The 23,784-nt window shown below is 37.6% G+C and overlaps 1 protein-coding gene and 1 long non-coding RNA gene across 2 annotated transcripts in view; one reads left to right on the forward strand and one right to left on the reverse strand.

Moving 5' to 3' along the window:
* JAKMIP1 (janus kinase and microtubule interacting protein 1) overlaps nt 1-23,784 on the forward strand; it is a 158,444-nt gene that overhangs the window by 128,184 nt on the left and 6,476 nt on the right. The window contains exons 16-20 of the mRNA XM_074904494.1: nt 1,885-1,938; nt 2,953-3,018; nt 7,696-7,764; nt 11,036-11,113; nt 12,664-12,867. Of these exons, the coding sequence (XP_074760595.1) occupies nt 1,885-1,938; nt 2,953-3,018; nt 7,696-7,764; nt 11,036-11,113; nt 12,664-12,867 (471 nt within the window). The remainder of the gene's footprint in view (nt 1-1,884; nt 1,939-2,952; nt 3,019-7,695; nt 7,765-11,035; nt 11,114-12,663; nt 12,868-23,784) is intronic.
* Nucleotides 2,553-20,636, reverse strand: LOC141960000 (uncharacterized). Its single transcript, XR_012633533.1, has 5 exons — nt 20,431-20,636; nt 17,441-17,548; nt 11,872-12,097; nt 6,235-6,418; nt 2,553-2,663 (listed from the first exon to the last, which is right to left on the reverse strand). It is a non-coding gene; the product is annotated as an uncharacterized LOC141960000 (long non-coding RNA).

The raw sequence follows: 23,784 nt of genomic DNA on the forward strand, positions 1-23,784 counted from the left end.
CCTGCTTATCTGTTATTCTAATTTGTATGTTGGCTGTAGCAGGACAGTTTACCAGGATCTAGAATTCCTGTTTTTTTCACTGTCTTTTTTTCAATCTGCCTTTCAGTTCACTTACCTGGAAGCAGGAGCAGTCACCACATAAGGGCATACTGAAATGGTTGAATTTTTTATCCATTTTCAGTGTCTTTCAAAATTGTTAGCCATCAATATCAAATTAGATTCTAGAATGATGCAAAATCTGATTTGGTTACTAAATCTTCCTATATGCTTTGTCATGAAAATTAATTAGAATGAGTATTTCTGGCTCAATAGGTGCAAGAACTTGCATGTCTTACTGAATTCCATTCTTCGCTAGTGTAACCGAAGTTTCCACTGAACATTGTCAATGCTGATCATAATCAATAGTTTTAACACTGATCCAAATACAAGTGTGTATTAAACTCCACACCATTCTAAAATTACTGATGTGCACTGTTTAGTAGCTAATGTAACATTTGGAGACACTGTTGAAGTATTTGGGGAGACAAAGAAGAGAGGGAGGAGACTTCTTAGGATAGACCAACTTGAACACAATGCATTATTCCTATTTTAGAGCCAGGTTGGACTAATTTGTGGATTCTCTCTCACATCTGTGTCTGGTCTTGAGGAAAGATTTAATTTCTTATTAAGCCTCCCTCACTGGAGTCTGTTGGGTATAGAAGAATGCGCAAATGTATTCTGGTGTAGTTGTATAGTTTGCAAGCATAGCTAATATAGCTTTAAAAAATTTTAACGACTGATAATCCTGACTACCAACATAATGAAGCTGCACAACACATAGATGCAAACCAGCATGTTACTTACTGTAAGTAATGAAACTAGTGAGCCAAAACAGCCCGGTGAAATGTTGGCATCTTCTAAGAAGTGATAAATATGAGTAGAAGTTGAGAGTGCCAGCATTTAACAAGGCTGTCTTGTGTTATACATGCATAATGAGCATTTTAGACTAACATGAACTGGTGTTTGCCCATGCTCTCAAGCCTTCCTATCTTCACACAGCACAGTTGCGTACAGGCCGTCAATGGGAATGATGCCCGGTCCATGTTAACGTGTGGACCATACTTTGGATAGTTCAGGAGAATGTGATTAGCACAGATTAAACAATACCATGAACCTTTCCAACAAATTTTTAAAGTACAAAATAGAGTTCTGGGGCCTAGGAATGTACCCTGGCACTGTGTAAAATACAGACCATGTGAATGTCTTCCTCTTTTTTGTATCAGAGGAGTGTTTTTCTTGATTTCAGTCACTGGGCCTTAAAAAGGATAGTTTATCCACTGATGACTGGCAGAGAAATGTGGCTTTTTACTCACAAAATTATGAGCTGATAGTGTTTAGAGGGGTGTGTTCAGCCTATTGTGCATATTCCCTTCTGCCACTGTAATGCTGATTTGAAACTCCACACTTTTGTTTAACAAAGAAAATAAAAAACAAACCAGCCAACAAACCGTCTTAGCAACTATTTTGTTCCTGCTCTCTGTCCTTGTGTAGCTTGATGTGCTTGATGATCCACTCCAAACAAACAGAAGAAAAGAGTCCTTTAAGCCTGTTTATCCATTTTGATCTCTCAAACTCTCTGCATTCATCAGCAGAATGATAAATGTGAATGGTACAGTAACATTCTCCCCTCATACACAGACATCCCGGTTGCTATAATCAAGATTGATATTTGGTTTTGTCTCCAAAAGTATCAATAAAACATTTGTAATTGTGATGCAAAACTAATATTTCACGTATTTACATTTCAAGTCTTTTTGCATGCAGAAGTGGATAAAGGGTACATAAAATGTAACATAACCTGTTTCTCACCTACTTTTTAAAAAATGTGTTGAACGTCTTTTTCAGGATGTGAATATATCTGAACTTATGAAGAAGCTAGATATTCTTGGAGATAATGGGGTAACAATTTTTTAATTTCAAATATACCTCTTGTTTTATGGTTAAATTAAAACAGGCTTTTTTATTTTCCCACCGGAGAAAATAACATTCAAGAATATGCACAGGGTGATTTTTATATGCCTATATTTGTATGAACAATATGAATGGTTAGGTACTACTTTTACAAACTTAAAAGAAAGTCTTTCAGTTAAACTGATGCTAGTGAAAATTTATTTTCCAAGATAGGATTTAATCTTCTCTGAATGGAATGGAAAAATGGGACTGTAGTGGGCAGAGGGAAAAGATATAAAACAGGCAAGGGGAAAAAAAATAAGGAAGCCAAGGCCAGACCAAGTTATTCCTGAATTTTTCCTCTTGAATAGTACCTGCTACTGTGAAGGATGCCTTTTCCAGGAGTGGATTTTCTGAGAGAAAGACTAAGGATAACTGGTTCCCTTTCTTGCCCTGTATTGCCAAATACAGTATAAAATCTTGATCATGCAGTTGGGGCACAAACATCCATGGAGCTGGGTCCAGTTTACATGTAGCTTTAACAGTTTGAGGTCTTTATAATACTAGTTTTAAGCTCTAGATTTACTTTTTATGTTGAAAGTTTTGTGGATGTTTCTATGATACTTGCTGTTTATTTGCATTTTTGTCATTAATGGGAAGTCTAGCTCTGAAGTGCATGAGAGGGAGATTCGCTTGCTGCAGGGCTGTAGTCCAGTGAACAGGCATTTTTCTGCCTAGAAAAAAAAAAAAAAAAATTCAAAGTCACTGAGAGAAACCACTTCATTTGAATTGAATAATGAACTATTGCAAAAGTGCTGTGTGAGTGGTGTACCAAAATAACATGGAGACTAAGTACCCTTGGTTTAGTTTTTAATACTTTCAATCATGAGATCCTGTCTGATCATGTTTATGAAATCATAAATGTTATAGCAGATTTATTCTTTAAAGTACAGTTAAAATTTATTGCTTGCGTTAAAGGATGGGTCTCCCATCCAACTTAAAATGAATCTTTTTGTATTTTAGAATTTGCGAAATGAAGAACAAGTTGCAATAATCCAAGCTGGGACTGTGCTTTCCCTCTGTGAAAAGGTAGAACTCAATAAAGAATTTTCTCTGCCTAAAGACTGATCACGTTTTCTAAGATATCACGTAGCGTTGCAGGGAAGCATGGCTTTTCTGTTCAGGTCATCTGAATTGGAGCATGTATTCATCCTTATATGACTGTTGGGGTTGTGACATCTTGAGATAAAATCAAACTTGCAAAATAAACCCAATTTAAAAATAAAAATATGTTTTGGAGATATACCCTTAGAATAAAGTACTAAAAAGCCACTTAACAGAAGAGACTTCATTTTTAGAAGTGCCAGAGTGCCCAGCTCTCTGGGAACAGGGTTCTGTGAAGTCCTCTGTAAGAATTATAGAATCATTTAGGTTGGAAAGGACTCATAAGATCATTGAGTCCAACTGCAAACCTAACACTACCAAGTCCACTGCTAAACCATGTCCCGAAGCATCACATTCACAGGTCTTTTAAATACCTTTTCAGTGAAAATTTTTTTCTAATATCCAATCTAAACTTCCCCTGGTGCAGTTTGAGACAATTTCCTCTTGTTCTATCATTTGTTACTTATGAAAAGAGACCAAAACCAAACTCTCTACAGCCTCCTTCCAGGTACTTGCAGAGTGCAATGAGGTCTCCCCTCAGCCTCCTTTTCTCCAGGCTAAACAACCTCAGTTCTCTCAGCTGCTCCTCATAAGACTTGTACTCTAAACCCTTCACCAGCTCTGTTGCCCTTCTTTGGACACGCTCCAGCCCCTCCATGTCTTTCTTGCTGTGAGGGGCCCAAAGCAGTATTTGAGGTGTGGCCTCACCAGTGTCGAGTACAGGGGTAAGATCCCTTCCCTGTCCCTGCTGGCCACGCTAATGCTGGCACAAGCCAGGATGCCATTGGCCTTCTTGACCACCTGGCACACTGCTGGCTCACATTCAGCTGGCTGTTGACCAACACCCACAGGTCCTTTTCTGCCAGGACAACGTTCCAGTGACTCTTTGCCAAGCCTGTAGTGTTGCATGGGGTCATTGTGACCCAAGTGCAGGACCTGGCACTCGGCCTTGTTGAATCTCTTAGAATTGGCCTCAGCCCATCTATCAAGACTGTTCAGATCCCTCTGTAAAGCCTTTCTTCCCTCAAGCAGAAACTCCTGTCCAACTTGGTGTCCTCTGCAGACTTGTTGAGGGTGCACTGATCCTCTCATCCAGATCATTGATACAGGTATTGAACAGAACTGGCCTCAATATTGAGCCATGGAGAACATCACTTGTGACTGGCCGCCAACTGGATTTAGGTCCATTCACCACAACTCTTTGGGCCCAATCATCCAGCCAGGCTTTTACCCATTAAAGAGTACCATGGTCCATTTTGGGCTCATTTCTGTACGTGACTGAAAAATCTCTGAGTGGTCTGTAGTCCTTTTCTCTGCCACTTAGTGGACATAGATAATGAAAAAGTAGTTATACAGTATAGGTAATCAGCCAGGTCACTCAGTTCTGCATGACTAGTTCTCCAATTACTGTAGAGAGAATATAATCTGTATATGAATAAAGATGACGTTTAGAACTGAGACTCGCCTTTTTCTCTGATGAAGTTTTGTAGAGCCTTTTCATAGGTTTCTATTTAATCTTTCTTAGATGCATTTTTGAAATTCAGAAGCAGAACTTTAAAATTTGAGCATTTTCTAATAATTGCTTTAATTGGTACAACTTTGATAATTATTTATTTAGATACCTTAATGTAGATAATCTAAATCATGTAATTTAATAATCACTGATTTAAGTGATTAATTGTTATAAGCAAAATAAAAGTGAGGAAAAGTGCTAAAATCCCTATGTTTTTCATTGTGTTAAAGCATTAAAAAGAGGAGGTAGTGATCATAGCCCTTTATATCCAATAAGGAAAGTAGAAGAACCCTAGTATACAAGGCTAAAATGGAGAGCAAAACTGACCAGAATTTAGGAACTGGATTGGGTTCTTATTGCTCAAGTAAATTAGTGCTTGTGCAAAAAGTGCCACTGGAATTAGGGAGCTTGTTTAATTTGTGTCAGAGTGGTGCAGAATAGAACATACACTTTGTAATCTATAAATTATTTCCATTAGCAACTGATCACAGCAATAAGGGATTGGAAGCTTTGTCAACTGACATAATTCCTTAAATGAGTAGAAACATGCAATTACAACAGACATTTATTTATTGGTCTAAAGTTGGTCTATAATTTCACTTAACATATTCTTTTTTTCTTTTGAGAAAAATTCCTACTTTTCCTTAACAGATTTTTTTGGTGCTTTTATCAGATAATCTGGTTATTACAGAAATTGAACACTCCATCAGAAAGACAGAGATTTTAGTTTTATCTTGTATAGGTAAATAGACTGCATCTAAAGAATGAGATGAAAACAGTTCATGTTATCTATGGACTCTAACCATGTTATATCATTTAATGATTTCCTCACAGTAATAAGTACAAGTTGACAGCAAATTGAATCAAGAAGGTACTCTGAGAAGCATGAAACCATTTCCTCTCTTTCATGGTGTACATTTGAGGTACAGGCTAATCAAGTGGCTCTGACTTTCTCAATAACAGAAGGCACTATCTGTGTTTGAAGCTTACTAAGACAAAGAATAACTGAAAATAGTCTTATGCTGTCCTTAACAAAACAAACCCAGTACCACATTTCATAATATTGTGTTTTCCAGCACGGACAAAATCAGTCAAAATCTGCTAAGGAAGCCTCTATGATTGTTTTAAATATGTTCTATGGGGTGCATATACTGAATTTAGATTGAAGGAAATTTAAAGCAACTCCACTGCCTTCTCCAGTGTAATGTAACTATCTCAGATATCCCTCTAAATAAGGACCAGACAGCTTCCCATGTGCATTCTTATAGTTCATTAATTACAAGAAACTACCATATTTAATCATCTCATAATGGGACCTTTTGGTAGAGAAATGGTACTACAATAGAAGTTGTGCTAGTTATATTCACATGTGCTAATTAATCACGCTCAGTGTTTATTTGGATCAAATCTATTATACTCAGTCACTAGAAGTGATCTTTTGGAAATCAAGCTGCCAGGCAAGGAACTTTCTGGGTTCTGCTGGCACAATTCCAAAAGCTTATTTTGAATGCTACGACTGATTACAACTCCTAAATACACACTTTTCTCTTCTATGCCCCTTGGTTCCAGAAAAGCTTACAGGCATAGGAAGATCAAAATCAACATGTAGTTTTCAATATCATTCACACCTTAAAAAAAAATAGACCTCTAGTTTTTGCAGATAACCCTTCATTTGCAAATATTGAGGATAGCTGTGAGAGATGCTGAGGACTTCTGTTTTCTATTGATTTTAAGGGTTCAGAATGCTCCCTGTCTTGCTGAATGCTCTTATCAGTGGTGAGGTTTTCCTTAGGAATGTCTTCTGTCTGTCACCTTCAAAATGAAGAAAACAAAAATGATGAAAATAGAATCATGGGGAAATACAGTGTTTCTGTTCAATTTTTTTTTTATCTCTGTACAAAGCTAAACCTACTAGAGCAGATAAAGCAAGTTTCCATTTTTATCCACCAGTCTCTTAAATATCCACCATCTTAAATGCTTCATCCAAAAGGGTGAAGTAATGAATTAATATTTTGCTTATTTGTAAACTTATGTTTATCTAAATCTTTGAAAAAAAATGATACATTATTAATTCCTTTGAGTCTGGGCCCAGGTGAATTCACCAGAACCCTAAATTAAAAAAGTTGATGTATAATGCTTATCAGAATAATTAAAGTAAATAGAAGTAACCTAGTGTTAGTAAGTGTAGCATTTGAGGGAAGTGATAATTATCAGTGGCGGAGCTACAGTTGGTCTTAATGAGAGCTGGCACTAGAAAAAGAAGTATTAGTCTAAACTATACTCTTTGTAAGCTAGTCATTGATCCTTATCACAGCCCAATAAAGAAAAGAACTAAAACAATTCAAAACTGAGCATCCTCATCCATTCCAATAAACTTAAATGCTGAATATTAATATAATCCTGGCGACAGTTAGTAATTAAGCAAGAACCTTCTATCCATGCTATTACAATATGTAATTCTACCTTTGGAATGCAATGACCATTCTTCCTGATTGTTTTCTTTGTCACCAGAATGGTAAGGGATTCATGGTAGCAACTGCATGAACTTCCATCTGTCTCTCTGTTTTACTATGCCCTCTATATTACCAATGTTTTAGAAGTGAGCCTCTTCCCATGAAGGGTGCAAAAAACTGTGTAAAATAAAGGATCGAGTTTGCCACCTTGTCTTTTGTTTAAATTGTCATCTGGAAAAATGCAGGACTGGTGCCCTGAAGTCATATGATGGTTTTGAAAATCAGGCCAACAAGCATTGAGTATATCAAGTTGGAAACAATCAGGTTGATTATGCATTCTTAACCCAAGTCTATTTTGTGTCTTGAACTTTAAGGGGGAAAAATATTTCATTTATTGCAGGAAAACAACCTCCATTTGTTAGTCTTTGGTATGTTTCTGTAGTCCTCCATTCTGCCTATGTTTTCACAACCTGTTTATTCATGGGTAACTTCAAGGCAAATAGGTAGCAAGGGGGAAGCATATGCCTGGATGTGTTGGCAACAAACTTGCAAAATGTTTGGTATAAAGTTTTCAAAGCATTTGTTTTTTTAATTTTTTTAAAACTTTTTTCTCTTCACACTGTTATGTTCATGTAGTGGTTAAAACAGATAGAGGGAACAGAAGCTGCACTGACACAGAAGATGTTAGATCTGGAGAATGAAAAGGTAAGGAACAATAACTAAAAATTTAATTTATTTAGGTAAAACTAATCTCAAGTAGACATGTATAAACTTCACCACAGTTTGATTTGCTGCCTCTCTCTGTTTAACAGAGAGTGCTTCATGGTAAAATAGGCAGGAGGTTTCTAGAACAATTTATTGCTTGTATTCTTTGGGATGGGAGGGAACTGTCAAATCTATATAGAACAGAAGTAGCAAAATATATTCAAATTAGGAGACAAAAGCATAACCTTGCAGAGAATATTAACCACAAAGTGTGAAATTGTCTTTGTGCTCTTTCTGTGTATTAATTTGTCTGACAACAGCATCGTCTTTTTAATCTTGGGGTCATGTTAGTAGAATTGTCAAGTATATTCCTTTGCTCACTGGTATTCAGCTTCTGGACAAGTTGTAAAGACCTCTTACTCCAGATGACCTTTCTTGCCCCAAGGTCTTCATGCTTCAAGACAGAATCTTTTCTCAAAAGCACTTCTGTCCTGCATAACAAACCCAGTGCTGTACCGACCTTATTTTTCCATATGTTGAACAAAGAGTTTTAGAATGAGCGTTTGGTTTTATTGGTTTACCGTGCATGCTGTGCTTCTCATCTTCAGATGGTTTTACAAACACTGAATAATCCTTGCCCCACCTTTTACAGGTAGATAAGTAATCAGCATTACATTAATCTTAAAGAACAGAAAACCGAGACAGGAAGGTTAAGTGATTTGCCCAGGGCCACTGAAGAAGTGTGTGTTTGGGCCACAAAAAAAGAAGTGCTCAGAGTGTCCTCTGTTGAGTGTAGCCTATCGTACTGGTTGTACTTTAACATAGATATGATCCTTTCCACATTTAATATTTCTTTATTTTTAACTCGTTGTGGAAAAACTTTTGGAGAGGGAAAGTGCCCACCAATAATAGATTCTTTTATAAAAGGAATTTGAAAACAATAGTTTCTTTGTAAATTGGCTTATTATCTTCCCACTTATTTTCTGTGATGTTTTCAAGTCTTACTCTGGATAGTCTTGTATCTATTTGTTTAGCATAGCAATCTGAGTGTCTGCATTTCCAATGACTGACTCAATTGTGAAATGAGTTTAGAAATTATATTCTAGCACAACACTTTCAGAAGGGCTGAGCACTGGTTTAGTAGTCCTAACCATGTGAACCCATGTTAAGAGTTTGAGATCCTATTCTTGTTTTCTTCCCCCTTGCTTTTTGTGGCCAGCTTTTACAATAGCTTTTGGAGAAACAACGTGATCAGGGTAACTGCATTGCTATTCTGGGATCTGTGAGTAGCTCTGACCCTCTCTGTAGTCTTGGGCAAGTCAGTCTACTTCTCTGGTGTCAGACACTTGTAAGCATTTTAGGACCAGGCCCATCCTCCACTATGCATTACACAATGCATGGTGGTATTGCATCTTGAACAACAGCCATGTAGGTGTTGCTGTAATCCACGTAAGAAAATAATGACACCTGGGTAGTCAAAATGGCATTCAGTTGCATAAACATGGTGTCTAATGCCATATTACACTTTTCTAGAGATGTCCACAAGGGGTTAAATATGTCCTGCAGGACCTGTTGGAGACCCCTACCCTTCTGGACCAGCATCTGAAGTAGCATACTCTAAAATGGCTATAATAGCAATAGATGCCCATCTGTGTATATCTGAATTCCACCCCCAAGATCAAAGCCTGACTTAAACTTTTGTTCTACTTTCAATATTAATTCACAGGTAATTAAAAGAACTCCCAAGTTTACAGAAAAAAAAAAAATTATAGTTCTACAGAGAACAAATAGCAACTTACTCCTCTGAATTCTCTAATATTGGCCTTGTATGTTGCTGCTGTCACCAACTATGAGTTGTTCATAACAAGTGGGAGGTCATCTGTAGTTATTTTATGCTCTGAGCCCCTCAAGCATTAATTTGCTGATCAGAATGAATTTGTTTAAAGCCAGATGTTTGGAGTGAGAATTCATCATCTGGTGCATGCTCAGGTAAATTCTATGCCAGTGTTACACTGACAGCTGGCAGAAAAACTGTCAGAATTCCACATAATATGTCTGAAGGTAAAATTTGGACAAATAAGTGACTTCACAGCAACCCCATATCCAATAAAACTAAACAGACCGGCAACATTTGATTTTTTTACACTGCTAATAAAAGCTACAACTTATCATCTTAAGAACTGTATGTATTTAATTTGGCATTTATTCTATACGTTGAGGAAATGCAAGAGTTTGATGAATAGAAAAAAGAATGATGGAAAATATTAAATTCAGTCAAAGGGCTTCTCTGATTTCTGGTCTACTACTAATTTTATTGAGCATGAAAACCTGCCTTGAAAGAAAAGCTAATAAAATTAAGTAACTATTTTATGTTCTACTTACTATCATCCCAAACATCAAAAGGCATGTTTTGCAAGAGCACTGTCACCAGTCAGTTCTCACTTGACTATTCAGACAAGCATTTCAATGTCTATAACTTTCTTGCAGCATCATGCTTTTGGATATTGAGTTCCACTGAGATCCCATTTTTATACATCTTTTTTTCTGTGCGTGTTTTTAAAAAATATATATAAAAAAACTGTGAAAGTTGGTAATTTTTATTTTTAAAAACAAAAGCAAAAAATCCCTGTAAGTCCTAGATATCTTGAAAAATTCTTCATCTCTTCAGCTAGCCACTTAACCTCTCTGGGCACCACTTTACCCATTTCAAATTGGCTTCCTGCCTTTACAAGTTGAGAACTGAGTTTTTATTTCTGCTTTAGTACTGCATCAGGGAATGCTACTGCAGAACCCAGCTTCAGCCCTTCATGCTCTGGTTTCCTCCCTAGAACAAACTAGACAATACAGTTTAGGGTTTGCCCCATGATTTTCTTAAGGGTACACCCTGGATATTTTCAGAAAAGCCATAAAGTGCCCTCACTTGTGTTTCTCTTTTCCCTTCCTTGGCTTGCCCTGTGCAAGTTATGGTTGTTGGACCACATGCATGCACATTCCCATTCACCTTTCAGGCAGTGTGTGCACTTCTGTCAGGTCAAGGCAGGTTTGTACACTGGTGTAGAGGTCTATGCTTTCTAGGTACCACTTGTTAATGATACACTATTTTAAATGCTAATATGGTAAATTTGAAATTCCAAATATCCTTAGGATGAATGTGGTCATTTGCTATAGGTTTGCTTTCATGTGGAAAGCTCACATAAAAATGATGGCATTTATGATTCTTCATTGAATTAGGATAAAGAACAAACACTCCCTTGTTTTTATTATTGCTCAGGACCTGTTCAGTAAACAGAAGGGTTATTTAGAGGAAGAACTCGACTACAGGAAACAAGCTCTGGACCAGGCATACATGGTAGGAAAAGAACAGTCATTAAATTTTCATGTTTGAACAGATTTGATAAAATACAGGTTGTTTGTGTTTTTTTTTTTCTTTTAATTATAAACAGGGTTCTTTTTTAATGGATTTATTTTTCTGTCAGACTAGGAAATAAACTATTACTTAAATGGAGACTTAGGAAATGGATTTATAGAAGTGTAATGTTTTTGCATTGCATTTTTTACTCTAAAATATGTGAACATCTTGTTAGTACGCCTGTAACGGGAAGAGCTGGTTTATGTGTGCACAAAACCATGACTGGTAAAATACACCAAAAATTACTTGAGAACGTTTCCTGTATTGCTTTTCCCTAAGCATTTGTAAATATTGCTGCTGCTAACTTCTAAGTCGGGAATACCTGTTCCTCCTACATGATTCCTTCCTGTGCGGTCCTATCTAACCTTACCTTTTGTAGTTCTCAAAAGGGACACTGCAAACTTGCCTTCTCTCAGGCTAAGCAACAATTAACTAGGAATTAGTAAAACTGCACACCCAAGTTTGTTTATAGTGAGACTTCAGGGAATCAAAATATAATGGCCTGACAAATTATTTATACATTGTAAATATTTCTTATGGAGAAAATATTTTCAGAAAAGAAGCAAGGTCTTGTGCTCGGAGCAGATAACAGAGATAAAAGCAAGCAGGCTCTATATCTAGCATTGTGACCTTGGGCAAGCCATTTAACCTCTCTGTGCAGCTGTTTATGCATTACTAATATGGATAGAATTACCTACCTCACAAAGGTGTTATGAGGGCTAAAGGGATGTTGTCAGATGCTCTTGATCCAAATATTGTCAGTCTGGATGATGGTTTTTAATAGGATCATACTAACCTCACTAATCAGGGAAACACTCTTTGCTCTTGGGAATACTGTTTTCCATATAAATGTAAAGTTCTTCTGTGCTCTCTCTTCGCAAAGTACTGCAGTTTTGGTTAGTCCATGAGAATCTGGTTAGGAATCTGGCAAATGGCAAGAGACAGATGGGGGATTAGTGTGTACAAGGGTTCTTCTCTTCATTGTTTATGGCAACTTGGAACTAAGCCAGTGACGTAGACTTTGAGCAATGGATGGCAGGACAGTAGGGCCAGAGAGGGAGACAGTAAGATTTCTGTTGTTCACAGTTCTCCCTGTGGGCTTTTTGTTTTATAGGATGATTTAACAATTCAGTTGCAGTTGAAGGGAATCTGTTAGCTTACATCAATTTTGTAACATTCAGTGTCAGACGTTGGGGTTTTTTGTATGTATTGAGCACAGACCTATCATCTGAATCTTTTTAAAATAAATCAATCATTTACTAGAATGGGAAGCATTGCCTGGGTGTAAATCAGTGCTGGAAGGCTATGTGCCCTCTGTGTGGAATGCTCCTCACTGCTCACAACTGCTGCTTTCTGTCTACCTGTCTGTGTCCGTCCTTCCCTCCTGCCTAAGGCTTCGCTTGCTAGCCTTCTCCTCTAATGACTTGGTGAGTCATTTGCTTGCTGGATTCAAATGGCAGCCTGTCTGTATGTGATTTGGGTTGCATTAGAAAATCCAGGAGCTGGAAGCTACGCTGTATAATGCCCTGCAGCAGGATCCAGGAAGGCGGGCAAGTGAGTCGCTGACTGAAGCCCAGAGGGAGGATTTGCGAGCTGCAGTGGAGAAGGTGCGGCGGCAGATCCTGAGGCAGAGCCGTGAGTTTGACAGCCAGATCTTACATGAGCGAATGGAGCTGCTGCAGCAGGCACAGCAGGTAAACCTGGTTCTCTCTCCTCCCCCTTGTTAGTGTTGCCTCTGTGGTTGCTGCCACTGCCCATACAACAGCATCACTTCACCCTCACCTCGTTGAGTTACACTTAGTCTACTCTTTGTGTTGCTCCCATGTCAAGGAGACAAGCAGTGTTAGGATCTGGTTGTGTTGGGCATGGTACACACACAGAACTAGTCACTGTCTCACTGCAAGGTCCTGTTGCACAATCTGTTTCATGTGTGTACAGCCACACAGTCTTTCACAGGACTGACTCTGTGGGGAGCTTGTTGCAAGTTTAATGCCTAAATTAGAAAAAGGTGGAATGAAAGTTGTAAGAGTATAGCACTCATATAAAGGAGGGAAGGCAAAAGCAGTAATTACAGGAGTCATTTTTTTTCTCCCTTTTATTTCTTTTAAATCTTTTTTTTTTTTTTTTTTTTTAAAAAAAGAGGAAATCATAGGAAGTCTTTTAAGAGGCCATTTGCAAACCTTCATGCCTTTAAAGTAGTTCAGAAAAGCCTTGCTTAAGTCACTTCCTTAAGGACAAATACAACTTGAATTGGACAAGTTCCTGGCAGAACTTGTGGTAATAATTTACTGAAGAATAATTTGGTAGGATTACTACTTTTTCTGGACAAAATGTTCAGAGAAAAGATAGCTGCATGTCTCAGGGTGTTAATTATTCCAGCAGGAATAATAATTCCTAAGATTTTGTTTCTTCTTTATAGTAACCTCTGGAAGATGCAACCAGATGTCTTAGATCTTGAGGACTGCCCTCTACTTGCTCTTGCTACTTTCAGTGCAAACCTGGAATCACATACTGTAAATGCCAAACTATACTATGCAGATGTGTTCAGGATGTTATCTCAGATGCTGGTTCTGGGGCAAGAACTGTGTTTAGTTTAGTTCAAGCCTCTTCCTGTTCAGGTTGGCTTTGTAGGTGAATATAGACTACAACTGATGTATTATAGTGACCTCACACTGTTGTGTTCATCTCCTGTCATCCTGCAGTGATGAGAGGTGCTTATGGTGCCAGTGTTAGAAGTGAGCTCTGACTTCCAAGAAGTCTCTTCTCTCTTACTCCTTCACTGTGTTTCCTTGGTTTGGAACATGTAACACTGAGGTCAGGAGATGAATTTTTTTAATTGGTGTCAGATCAGCAGTGGTGTACAGAAAGCTGGATAAGGTAAGCACCAGCTGGTGCTAAAAGTGTCAGAAAGAATAAATATATGACATTTGGTAAATAAGGATGGAGTCAGAAGGTACTAGCTTAATATTATTAGTGTGGTTGAAAATTTGTGAGTGGTGTCTTGGGGGTTTTTTGCCAGCCTTTTAGACAGTTGAGTTTCCTAGCCAGATAACAGGGGTTTAACCTGGACTATGTTTCATTTAGTCCCATGGACTGCTCACTATCAGTCAGAGCACTTTGGGTGTACTTCTGGAGCATATCTTCCGTTAAATCCAGTTCATGTATTCACAGATTGTCCACAACATAAAGTTAAACACTGAGTGTGGAAGAAAACTTCGCTCCTGCTCTGAACAAAAATGCGAGCATAAACATAAGCTCATTAACCATGGGTATTTAAGTACCTGTCTCCAGATCCATTTTATACTGTGTCATTGGAGTTTTGTGTTGTGCCCACCTCATTAGACATGCTAATGTTAACAGCCCTGCAGGACACTTTAAACTGAATTCTACTGCTTAATAAGGAACTAAGTATTTTAGTCATCTATTTTTAATCCCTCTTATTAGACAGGAAAAGCAAAGGCAAAGATGGTGGTTAAATTGCCTGAGGTGGGGGAGATTAACAGATTGCATTTGAAATCTTTGCTGTTTCTTCTTCTCAGTTGTTTTCTTCTTGAAGGTTATATTTGAGGGTCCTTATGGGACCAGTGATCAACACTGATAACGTAGTTGTATGCAAATGTCCACAGCTTAAAAACAAACAAACAAAAAAACCTCTGAATCACAGGGCTAATTCTCATAAAATTACATTCATCTACACTACCAGATGACAGCAGATGAAATGCTACAAAATTTAGATTGTACCTGTGTTGGCAGAATCCTAAGGTATGGATGAAGCTGCTCTAAGTGTAGTACATTCCTAGGTTCTTCATTACATTTTCTTCTGCTGACATTGTGGCATTGGCAAGCACTTTATTCTGGCAAAACTGTAGTCTAGACCTGGTCATATTTGTACAGTCTGCAGTGTCCTTACAATATGCACCACCCTTCTTACTCTGCTGAAGTGGAGGTTACAGAGAATGGTACAACAGCATGACGGACCTGTGAGACTTAATACAGAATGCCATGGTTGCAAACACTTTCAAACTTTCCCTGAAATGGAAACCATGTATTAAAGACTCAAAATTCTCTGAAACTGTGGAAGTTTGATCACTTCCAGAAGGCCTGCTTCTTTTGCTTCCATTACCTTCTGGTCTGCCTGATACAAGGGCTTCAAAAGAACAACTCTGCTTATCCTGGCAAGCTGGCTACAGCCTTCTCCGAGCCAGAGTTTGTGTCAGACATGCGGAGTAACAGTCTAAGTAGATATGAGGATGTAGAAGTGGAGTTCTCTCCTTCTGCATGTAAACGATCCTTGACCATACTGCAGGATGCAGAAGTGCCAAGGCATGTGATGAACACTGCAGGTAGGTCTGCAGGGTTTCATTATAGGAGAACTGCTTCATGCAAAGACTTTGGGGAATTAGCTCATGAGATGCTGGTTTTACAGAGCAGGTAAAAGTTCTTGCTTGGGAATGTACTATCTGAAAAGAACAGGGACGTGCATAAGAGAGTGGATAAACGTCCAAATGTGATCCTCTGCTGCTTTATGTGTGCTTCTTTGTCCAGATATAAAGCCTTAGTTCTTAGCCAATGTCTATTCACTTTGTTCCAGTGAAATAAATGTATTTTAGGATGTTAGGCCCTGTTTTACACCGGTAGGCCTGTTCATCTTGGTCATGTATAGCCCCACATTATTATTGTTTATTAGCATATCAGTGGAAGCATTTGTGTATACCCGTTGTATATTAAAGAAACCAGGCCTCTGTGGAGCCAAATTAGACAGACTGTGTGATTGGATCTGCTTGCTAAGGCATACAATGGCTTTTATCAAACCCAGAGTGCAACATGCAGATCTGGGGGACAGATCCTCAGCTGAAGCACGTTCACAATACTCCCTTTAAGTCAGAGAAGGTGCTTTGATTTACACCATCCTCTCTATTTGGAGAAGGCAAAATATGTTAATTAAAAATCTGTCATGAGCAGCTTGTGATATTTGCTTCGAGCCATAGGGTATGTGCAGTTCAATTGCTGTTCCTGCATATATTGCCCTCAAAAATGTCTCATTGTGCTACACTGTTATTATAAGCTTTTGTAAAACAGTGTCTGGTTTATTTTTAGCACAACTTCATTTAAAAGTAACATTTGCACTATAGTCAGTGAAGTGGCGGGACTTTTGTGCATTTTGGAAAATCACTACTACCCAGTTCTGTTAAGAAGTGTAATTTTACATATATATGTATATATATGCTAAGCCATTTCTAGAGAGAAAAAGGTGTTGGTGTGTTGGTGTAGCTATAAAAACATCTCTGAAAAAGAATATTTCAAATGGAACAATACAATGTGTTTTTGCATTAGTGATATCTACTTCTCAATTAAGCAAATTCAACCCCCCACCAAGAAAAAACTGCCCCCCCCAACCAACACAAAAAAATCCACACAGCATCTAAAAATATATTATGATTGTGTTATCTGCTGAAATCCATAAATAATTAAAGGCCAGATTATGCTTTATATAAACCAAATGGGACCTATCTTGAAATATATTCCTGTTGATTTTTTATCTGCTTCTGGAGTAACAAACTGTGGAAAGGGCTCAGAACCAGGCTTCAAATTAGGATATATTAATTCAAATTGCACTGTCAGTAGTATTCAAAAGTGCAGAAAACTTAAAATAGAAATAGAATTTATTCTGATTTCATTTTACGTTATTTTAAATAGAAAGAGAAGCTAGAAAATCCTTGAAGGACAGCAGATTGACACACACTGAGTGCCAAAAATGGTTGCTACCAATCAGAATGTATGAGACAGATTTTTTTTTTTTTTTATGTAGTCCAATAATTTCACAGCGCAGTCTTATCTTTGTACAAAATTGTAAGAAAAAAGAAATAGAAAAGATGTGTTAGTTAATTGTGTCATCAAAAATGTGAAACTTCTTTTTTTGCTTTGAGTTGCATTGGAGTACTGTACTAAACTGGGGGTCTTCTAACTTGAGTCAGAATATTCTTAGATGGAGCTCAATTTTGCAGACTAAAACAAACCATCACTTCAATTCTAGATTTGAATATAATACATCTGTGGAATGCTGATGACATCCAAATTCCAGCTTTAAATAGTTGGAATATAACCGGAAATATTTTAACTGTTTTCTTTGAACTATAGCATTTACTCTTATGACCACATTGGATTATCCATCAGTAATAAAAGCAGAAATTACCACTTTATTTGCACATTTTACTAGAAGGCATAGGACAATCCTTTAGGACAAAACAGGTATAACTCAAAACTGACCTCTATATGTCACTTCCATAAAGAAGAATTCGCTGTAGATGTGGTGCCTCAGGCACATTTTTCATGGACATGAAGGAAAAGTCAGAAGCAGTGATGTCTTCTTTCATCCTGAAATGTCAAAATATAAACATAGCTTAGAATCAGCCAAACTAATTTCCTTCCCTAATTTTTTTTCTTTTTTTTTTTTTTTTTTCCTCACCTGAAGAGCCAGTTTCTTACTGCTTATAGATCAAACAGAGCTATAGTGGATGCCATTCCTCCATGAGTTGTCCCTGCTCTCTTGTAGTTAGGACACCTTTTTCACACTGGGATAGTAGCTGGTTTACAAATCCATAGGGTTGGATGTTACCATATCTATAAGATCCTATTGGTTTAGCTACTTGGAATACATTGACATTTGTTGTTTTTCTCTGAAAAACTTAATTTTAAAAATGAATTTGTTAATACATTAATTGCCAATGTGAAGTAGGAACCTGAGATTTGCCACTTGATATACTATGGATGTTCAGGTAAAGCTTGCATAAATCTAGCAGTTGTTCTTCTCCCCTTTGCTGTGTAATCTGTTTATAGACCATCTATTTTTCACCCAAGGAGAATTACAAAGGTTTAATGTTTGTCTGGGAAGGTTCTTGGGAAAGGAAGAGAGGGAGGGAGATGCTATGCTCCGTGTACCTCATTGATAAGCATGAGGAGGTGTTGTCTTAAAATTGTCCTCTTTGGCACTTTGCCATATGTCAGAGAGGACAAATTAAAGACAATACCTCCTCTGCCATGTTGCCTTGTGCCAGAGAGGCTGGCTTGGTCAAACACTTGCAGCTTTTATCACACAATTCAGAAAGCAGGTAGAAGTATTACTGCTAAGGTTACTTACACAGTAATAATTGGGGAGTCTCAGCTCATTTTACATCCAAATCTGTATAGATACGATTTATTTTAAATCTGAGCCGTTAAGGTGCTAGCAAAGTTCATCCCCAGGTATTTACATACAGCTATACATAAAGAGAAATACATAGGACAACCAGTGATTTTTTTTTTTTTTTTGTAATTCCTGATGCTTGCAGTTGAGAAATGATCTGTTTTTCTCTTCAACACAGATTACTGTTGATACTGCATTTTTTATATTCATGAATTGCTCTTAAAATCAACTGATATCGCAGCTTTCTATCTGTAATCTATATTCACCAAGCACATCATTACTAGGTTAATCATAGTTGACCTGTGGTATTGATCTGTCATGCAGGAGTGAACGCTGAATCTGAATTTCAAGGCATCATTGCTGCTATAATGACAACTCACAATAAACTTCTGTAATTTCCCACAGATGACATGCATGACAGAACAGAGATCATTTTAGTAATTTCTGTATGTTTATTTTACAATGTTTCCTTATGTATGTTTTCTGCATATTTAGCCTTCAGATCAAACCACACCCACTTTACTAACTGCCTTAGTGATGCTTCTTGTCTGAATAAGTGATGATAGCAGGACTGATGTGTAATACCTACAAAATATGTCTGAAAGGTCTGCTTCCTTTGTCTTAAATGAGGTGTGATTGAGGTTGCACTCAAGTTAAGAGCAACTGTATGCCTTAAAGCAATATTAGAATCAAGTAAACTCTTAGCTGAAGTTTGAATGCTGAATCCTCTCATCTGAAATCCTGAATACCCTATGTTTCTTAGGAAAAGACAGTGGGAGCTGAGGAAAGGCAGGTCTAAATAAGAAAGTGTGAAGTTTGTTATAGAACTGAAGATTGAATGTGTTTTCATATGCACAATTCATGCATATATCTTGATAATTACACAGAAATTTGCGATTTAAATATTAGAAGGTAAAATAATCTAAATTTAATGTTAAATAAATATTGCATGATGCTTTTTTTCTTTTTTTCTCTCTTTTTTTTTTTCCCCCCACAGGTAATAAGTCTAGGCTGCTCAGGAGTCAATTTTAAGGTGTTGAATTTGTTTTGTCTTCTGAGTTCGCATAGACTTAGAATAGCCATTTTGTGTAGATATAAGGCTAATGTGGCTTTAATTATTGTTTTTCCTGAATGAAACGCAATAGGACTGTTGATATTCTTCTGTTAGATATCTATGTATGATGTAGTTTTACTATAGCATAAATTAAATTACTCTCAGTGTTAAAAAAAAATCAAGTTTACTAGTAAATATGAAGCTATATCTTCATGTATGTATAGTCATTCAGTATCAGCTTATAACAAATAATTAAGCTAAATGCATTTATATGCGTTTCTTTTTTACTACTAAGACCAATGTGACTGAGTACATGTTAACTTTCATGCTGGGAAATGCATCAGTGCAGCTGCTAAAAGATTCGTTCTCCTCAAGAAAGCAAATAAAGAAACTACAAATGCATAATAAAGATTAACAAGAACAATTCTCCTACTTCAGTAACTATTAATTGGATTATCATGGTTGAGACTGCAGGACACAGAAAGGAATGAAACTTTTACCTGCTATGTTAAGAAAGACCTTGGTGAGATTCAGAGAGGTATGGTATATCCAAAATGATCCACTATTTATCATGTTCAACTGGCTGAAATTTATATTGTTTTCAATCACAGAGCAAAACAAAATGACATCTGAAATAGCTTAAGGTAATGCTGTTACAGTGCGCTTACTTGTTTCCTTATGACCATTATACAAAATCACATTCTAGGAATATGGGACTAAAGGGAATATTTCGATTCCTGAACCCAGAACCCTTAAGAGTAGCATATCCAACAGCTTGAGTAAATGCATGTGGCAGTTACTTATGCAAATTGTAAACACAGTAGAGGCTTTTAAACAGCTGTTAAAATGCATTAGATTTCAAAAAAAATCAAGAAAATAATATATTTTCATAAAGGAACTTTATCCATCAGCTTAGTGATTTGAATAATAGCTAAAGGCAAGTCAGTTTATATTCATCTTTGTTTAAATTTATACATTTAACAAAGTTAAGCTGTTCACATTATTGAAGATCTTACATACCTGTGTCTTAATAGTGTTGAGAAGCTGCTTAAAATAATGATATAATGAATCAATACAGATTCTTCCTTTTGTCAGATTGATAAAATATTTCACTTGCTAAATTTTACTGCAGAATGAGATATGTTCTTGATCATAAGATGTCTTCAAAGGTTCAAAACACAGGTCATGTCTGATACAGTCCATCCATGGTGCTTATCCTGTAAATATACATCAACCTGAGCCTTTCCAGCATTTCAGAGCCGAGGCTCTAAGCAGCTTAGCAAATCCTTCTTTGTCTGCTTTGTGCTAAAATTATCACATTGTTTTCTTGGATTTGCTCATGAATGTAAATCCAATAAGAATGTGTTGTAGGAACTATTAAAGTGATTTCTAAACCCCCTGATTAGTACATTCTTGTGTTTTCACAACTACACTAGCATGGCAAGGAGCATATTTTGCAGCCAGCTAAGTTGATCTTGATGTTGCTGTCAGTAAAACAGTATGTTTATTTGGATGGGCTCTTTACTTACACACTTACATAGGAAACAAGAGCATCAGTTCTGCAGCTTGACACCTATGTGAAGGATAATGTGGTCATCGTTTTCTGGCAGATGAAATTTGTCACAGAAGTTCCTTCCCTGGTGGCATTTTCTCCATTTGTCAAAGCTTCAAAGGATTTGAAGCCATCCAAGGTGTTGCTTGAGGACTGTGAATAACTGGCTAATGCTATGAATGAATTGGAGAGGACAGAAGGCTTGAGTGAAGAAGTCCACGTCATCTAGTCCTATCCAATGAACAGAAAGCACTGAAATTCTCAGAATCTGTGTTTGCTACTAAAAAGGTAGCTGGGAGATTGGTACAATGTAATTGTAGAGAGACATGGTCCATTTCTCATTAGAATTTGAGGTATCATGAAAGAAAAAATAAAACAAATGAGGAAATAGGCACATTTTGGTTGGTAGGTGGGGGAAATCTGGACCTAGTATCTTAGACTAGTAGGGCACTTAATTACATCTCAGATCGATTTTCTTTCTTTGTAATGCTGAAGTTCCTCCCATGCCAAATGCTCAAAATGATGACAAATCATTACTGGGCTGATTTATTACCTCCAGCAGAAAAATGATAACTCTGAAACTGCAATTCAGAGCCCACTGAGCTCAGTGGAAGGATTTCCATCTATTTCAGCACTCATTTACAACCAGTGCTATATTAATGGAAACAGTACTTAATGTAGATGGATTGCTATTATAACACAGGCTGGGCACACATAGTTCATGTGTACTGTGAGGGAATGCAATTAAATTTCCTCCTTTTTTTTTTTAATAGAGCAATTTTTTCATTTTGGCTAAACCATTCAGTGATGTTAAGTAATGGAAGGGCAATAGTGTTATTTCCACTATTAGCCTCATTATTTGTATTTCTTTGCTCCATAATGCAAGATGAATTCTCTAGGCCTGTGTTACTGGAATTTCTCTGTTAGTGAAAGTAGAGTAATATTTCCGGACACACATCTACCACCTTGCATTTCACCTAAACCTTGATTCCTCAGATATCCCAGAGATGTGCCTTTCAACCCTAAGATTGCAGTATAGTCACAGGAGACAGACCATGCTAAAAATTACAGAAATTTCCCTTTTGAAACCAGTACCTAGCTGGTACTGATGCCTATCTGGTAATGCGGTAATATCATTCCATTGGATGTGGCCTCTAAGTTGAATGGTCTGCAAGTAACCCATTGCCTTTAATTCCATTTTTAAAGTTGTATCATTCCTTTTTTTGTACCTTTGTTCAAGGGATTCATGACAGTAATGAATTTGCATCTAGGGTTATCTACACTTTTACTGAGTTTGGATGTATTTGGAAAACAACCGTTATCTTAGGGAAATTATCCAGCTGTCAGGAAAGAGCTGTAGGTGCAGACACCTGAATTGGTACCGTGTAGACCAGCTCAGGCAACATACTACCTATAGAGCAATGCTTCATGCAGCCTTGGAGACTCCCCTTCTGGAGGAATGTCCAGACATCTGGGAGTAATAATGTTGTGTAGTCCCATCTTGGTGTTTCAGCCCTCTGTTACCTCAGAAAGGAAGATCTGACTGTCTTAATTTCCCTACCAGTACTGGAAGATACACACTAAAGACACTCACCATCCAAGTTTACCAAAGTGAAGTAGTTGCTTAAATGGATACTTGCACTTCAAGAAATGTATCCTGTTTCCCAGAAAGAGGACCTTCCCATTGTGAGGGGAAAGGAAATGAGGGCTATGAGTGTTTAGGAGGAATTTTCTGCACATTAGGAATCTTCTGCTGAGAAAAATGTTTAATTTCCCACTTTTGGGCAATTTGACAGCCCTTTGTGTCTGGGGGCTCTCCAAGCATTGAACTGGAGAGGAAATGACTGATGGTAAACTTCCCTTTTACAGCTCTGTGTTGTGGTAAATACTGCCACATGTTAGGAGTACTTTATCAGACTTTCAGTCACACGCCTGTATGTGCACTATGGACTTCCAAAGGAAATATATGCTTTATCTGCCTCAACTTTCTCGATGTTCTCTCTCTTACCTAATTGTTGGCATTTTTAGGCTGTCCATCAGGATTAGCTGTGCCACCTACCTTTGTATATATAATGTGTATGTAACTACTATTAAGAAAAAAATATAATGGAACTTAGAAGTCAGTTCAAATTGCAGTGAAGGAATGAGTACGGCATATATTGTACGTCTTTAGCATCTTGGTTCTGTAGCTGTCTGGAAAGGCAAAGGTGTTTCCCAGGTGAGCCTCACTCCTAGCAGGGCTGAAGCTGCTGTTCCAGGCGTAGCTTGGCGGGCAGAGCCATCTGCCGTTAGCTCAGTACAGCAGGACGGCCGCCCAGCCGCTCCTGCTTTCTGGCTACTTGCAAGCACTTCCTCAGAAGTGGCAGGAAACCCCATTGCTAGCGGAAGGATGTTTTATCAAACATCTGCCACACTGAAATGGATGGTTGTCCAACCCTCTTTCCAAAACTTGGGAGAGCTCCTTGTGGTTGAAGGTAGTAACACAGAGTAGTCACAAATCTCCCCATCCGTCCTCCAGAAGATTTGTGAGGTTTTATTTGCTATTGTAATAAATTCAATGACAAATTAGTATTTGTGATTTTGGCGGGTTGGTTTTGAATGCAGGCCAGGTGGACAGTGTTAAGGATCCATGTCCCTAATGTCTGTGCTCTTTTCTTTCGTGGTTGCATTCTCACTGCACTCTTTTTGTCTGACTGTGGCTCTTTGTTTGCCTACAGTAATTCCTTTGTATGGCCTCACAGTTTGACAACACTGTTATTCTCATGAATCCTGTCAGTCCCAAAAAGGTGCAGTCATGTGACTGAGGGCCAGCTATTAACTGT

This window comes from Athene noctua, chromosome 4, assembly GCF_965140245.1.
Source record: "Athene noctua chromosome 4, bAthNoc1.hap1.1, whole genome shotgun sequence".
Classification (NCBI taxonomy): domain Eukaryota; kingdom Metazoa; phylum Chordata; class Aves; order Strigiformes; family Strigidae; genus Athene; species Athene noctua.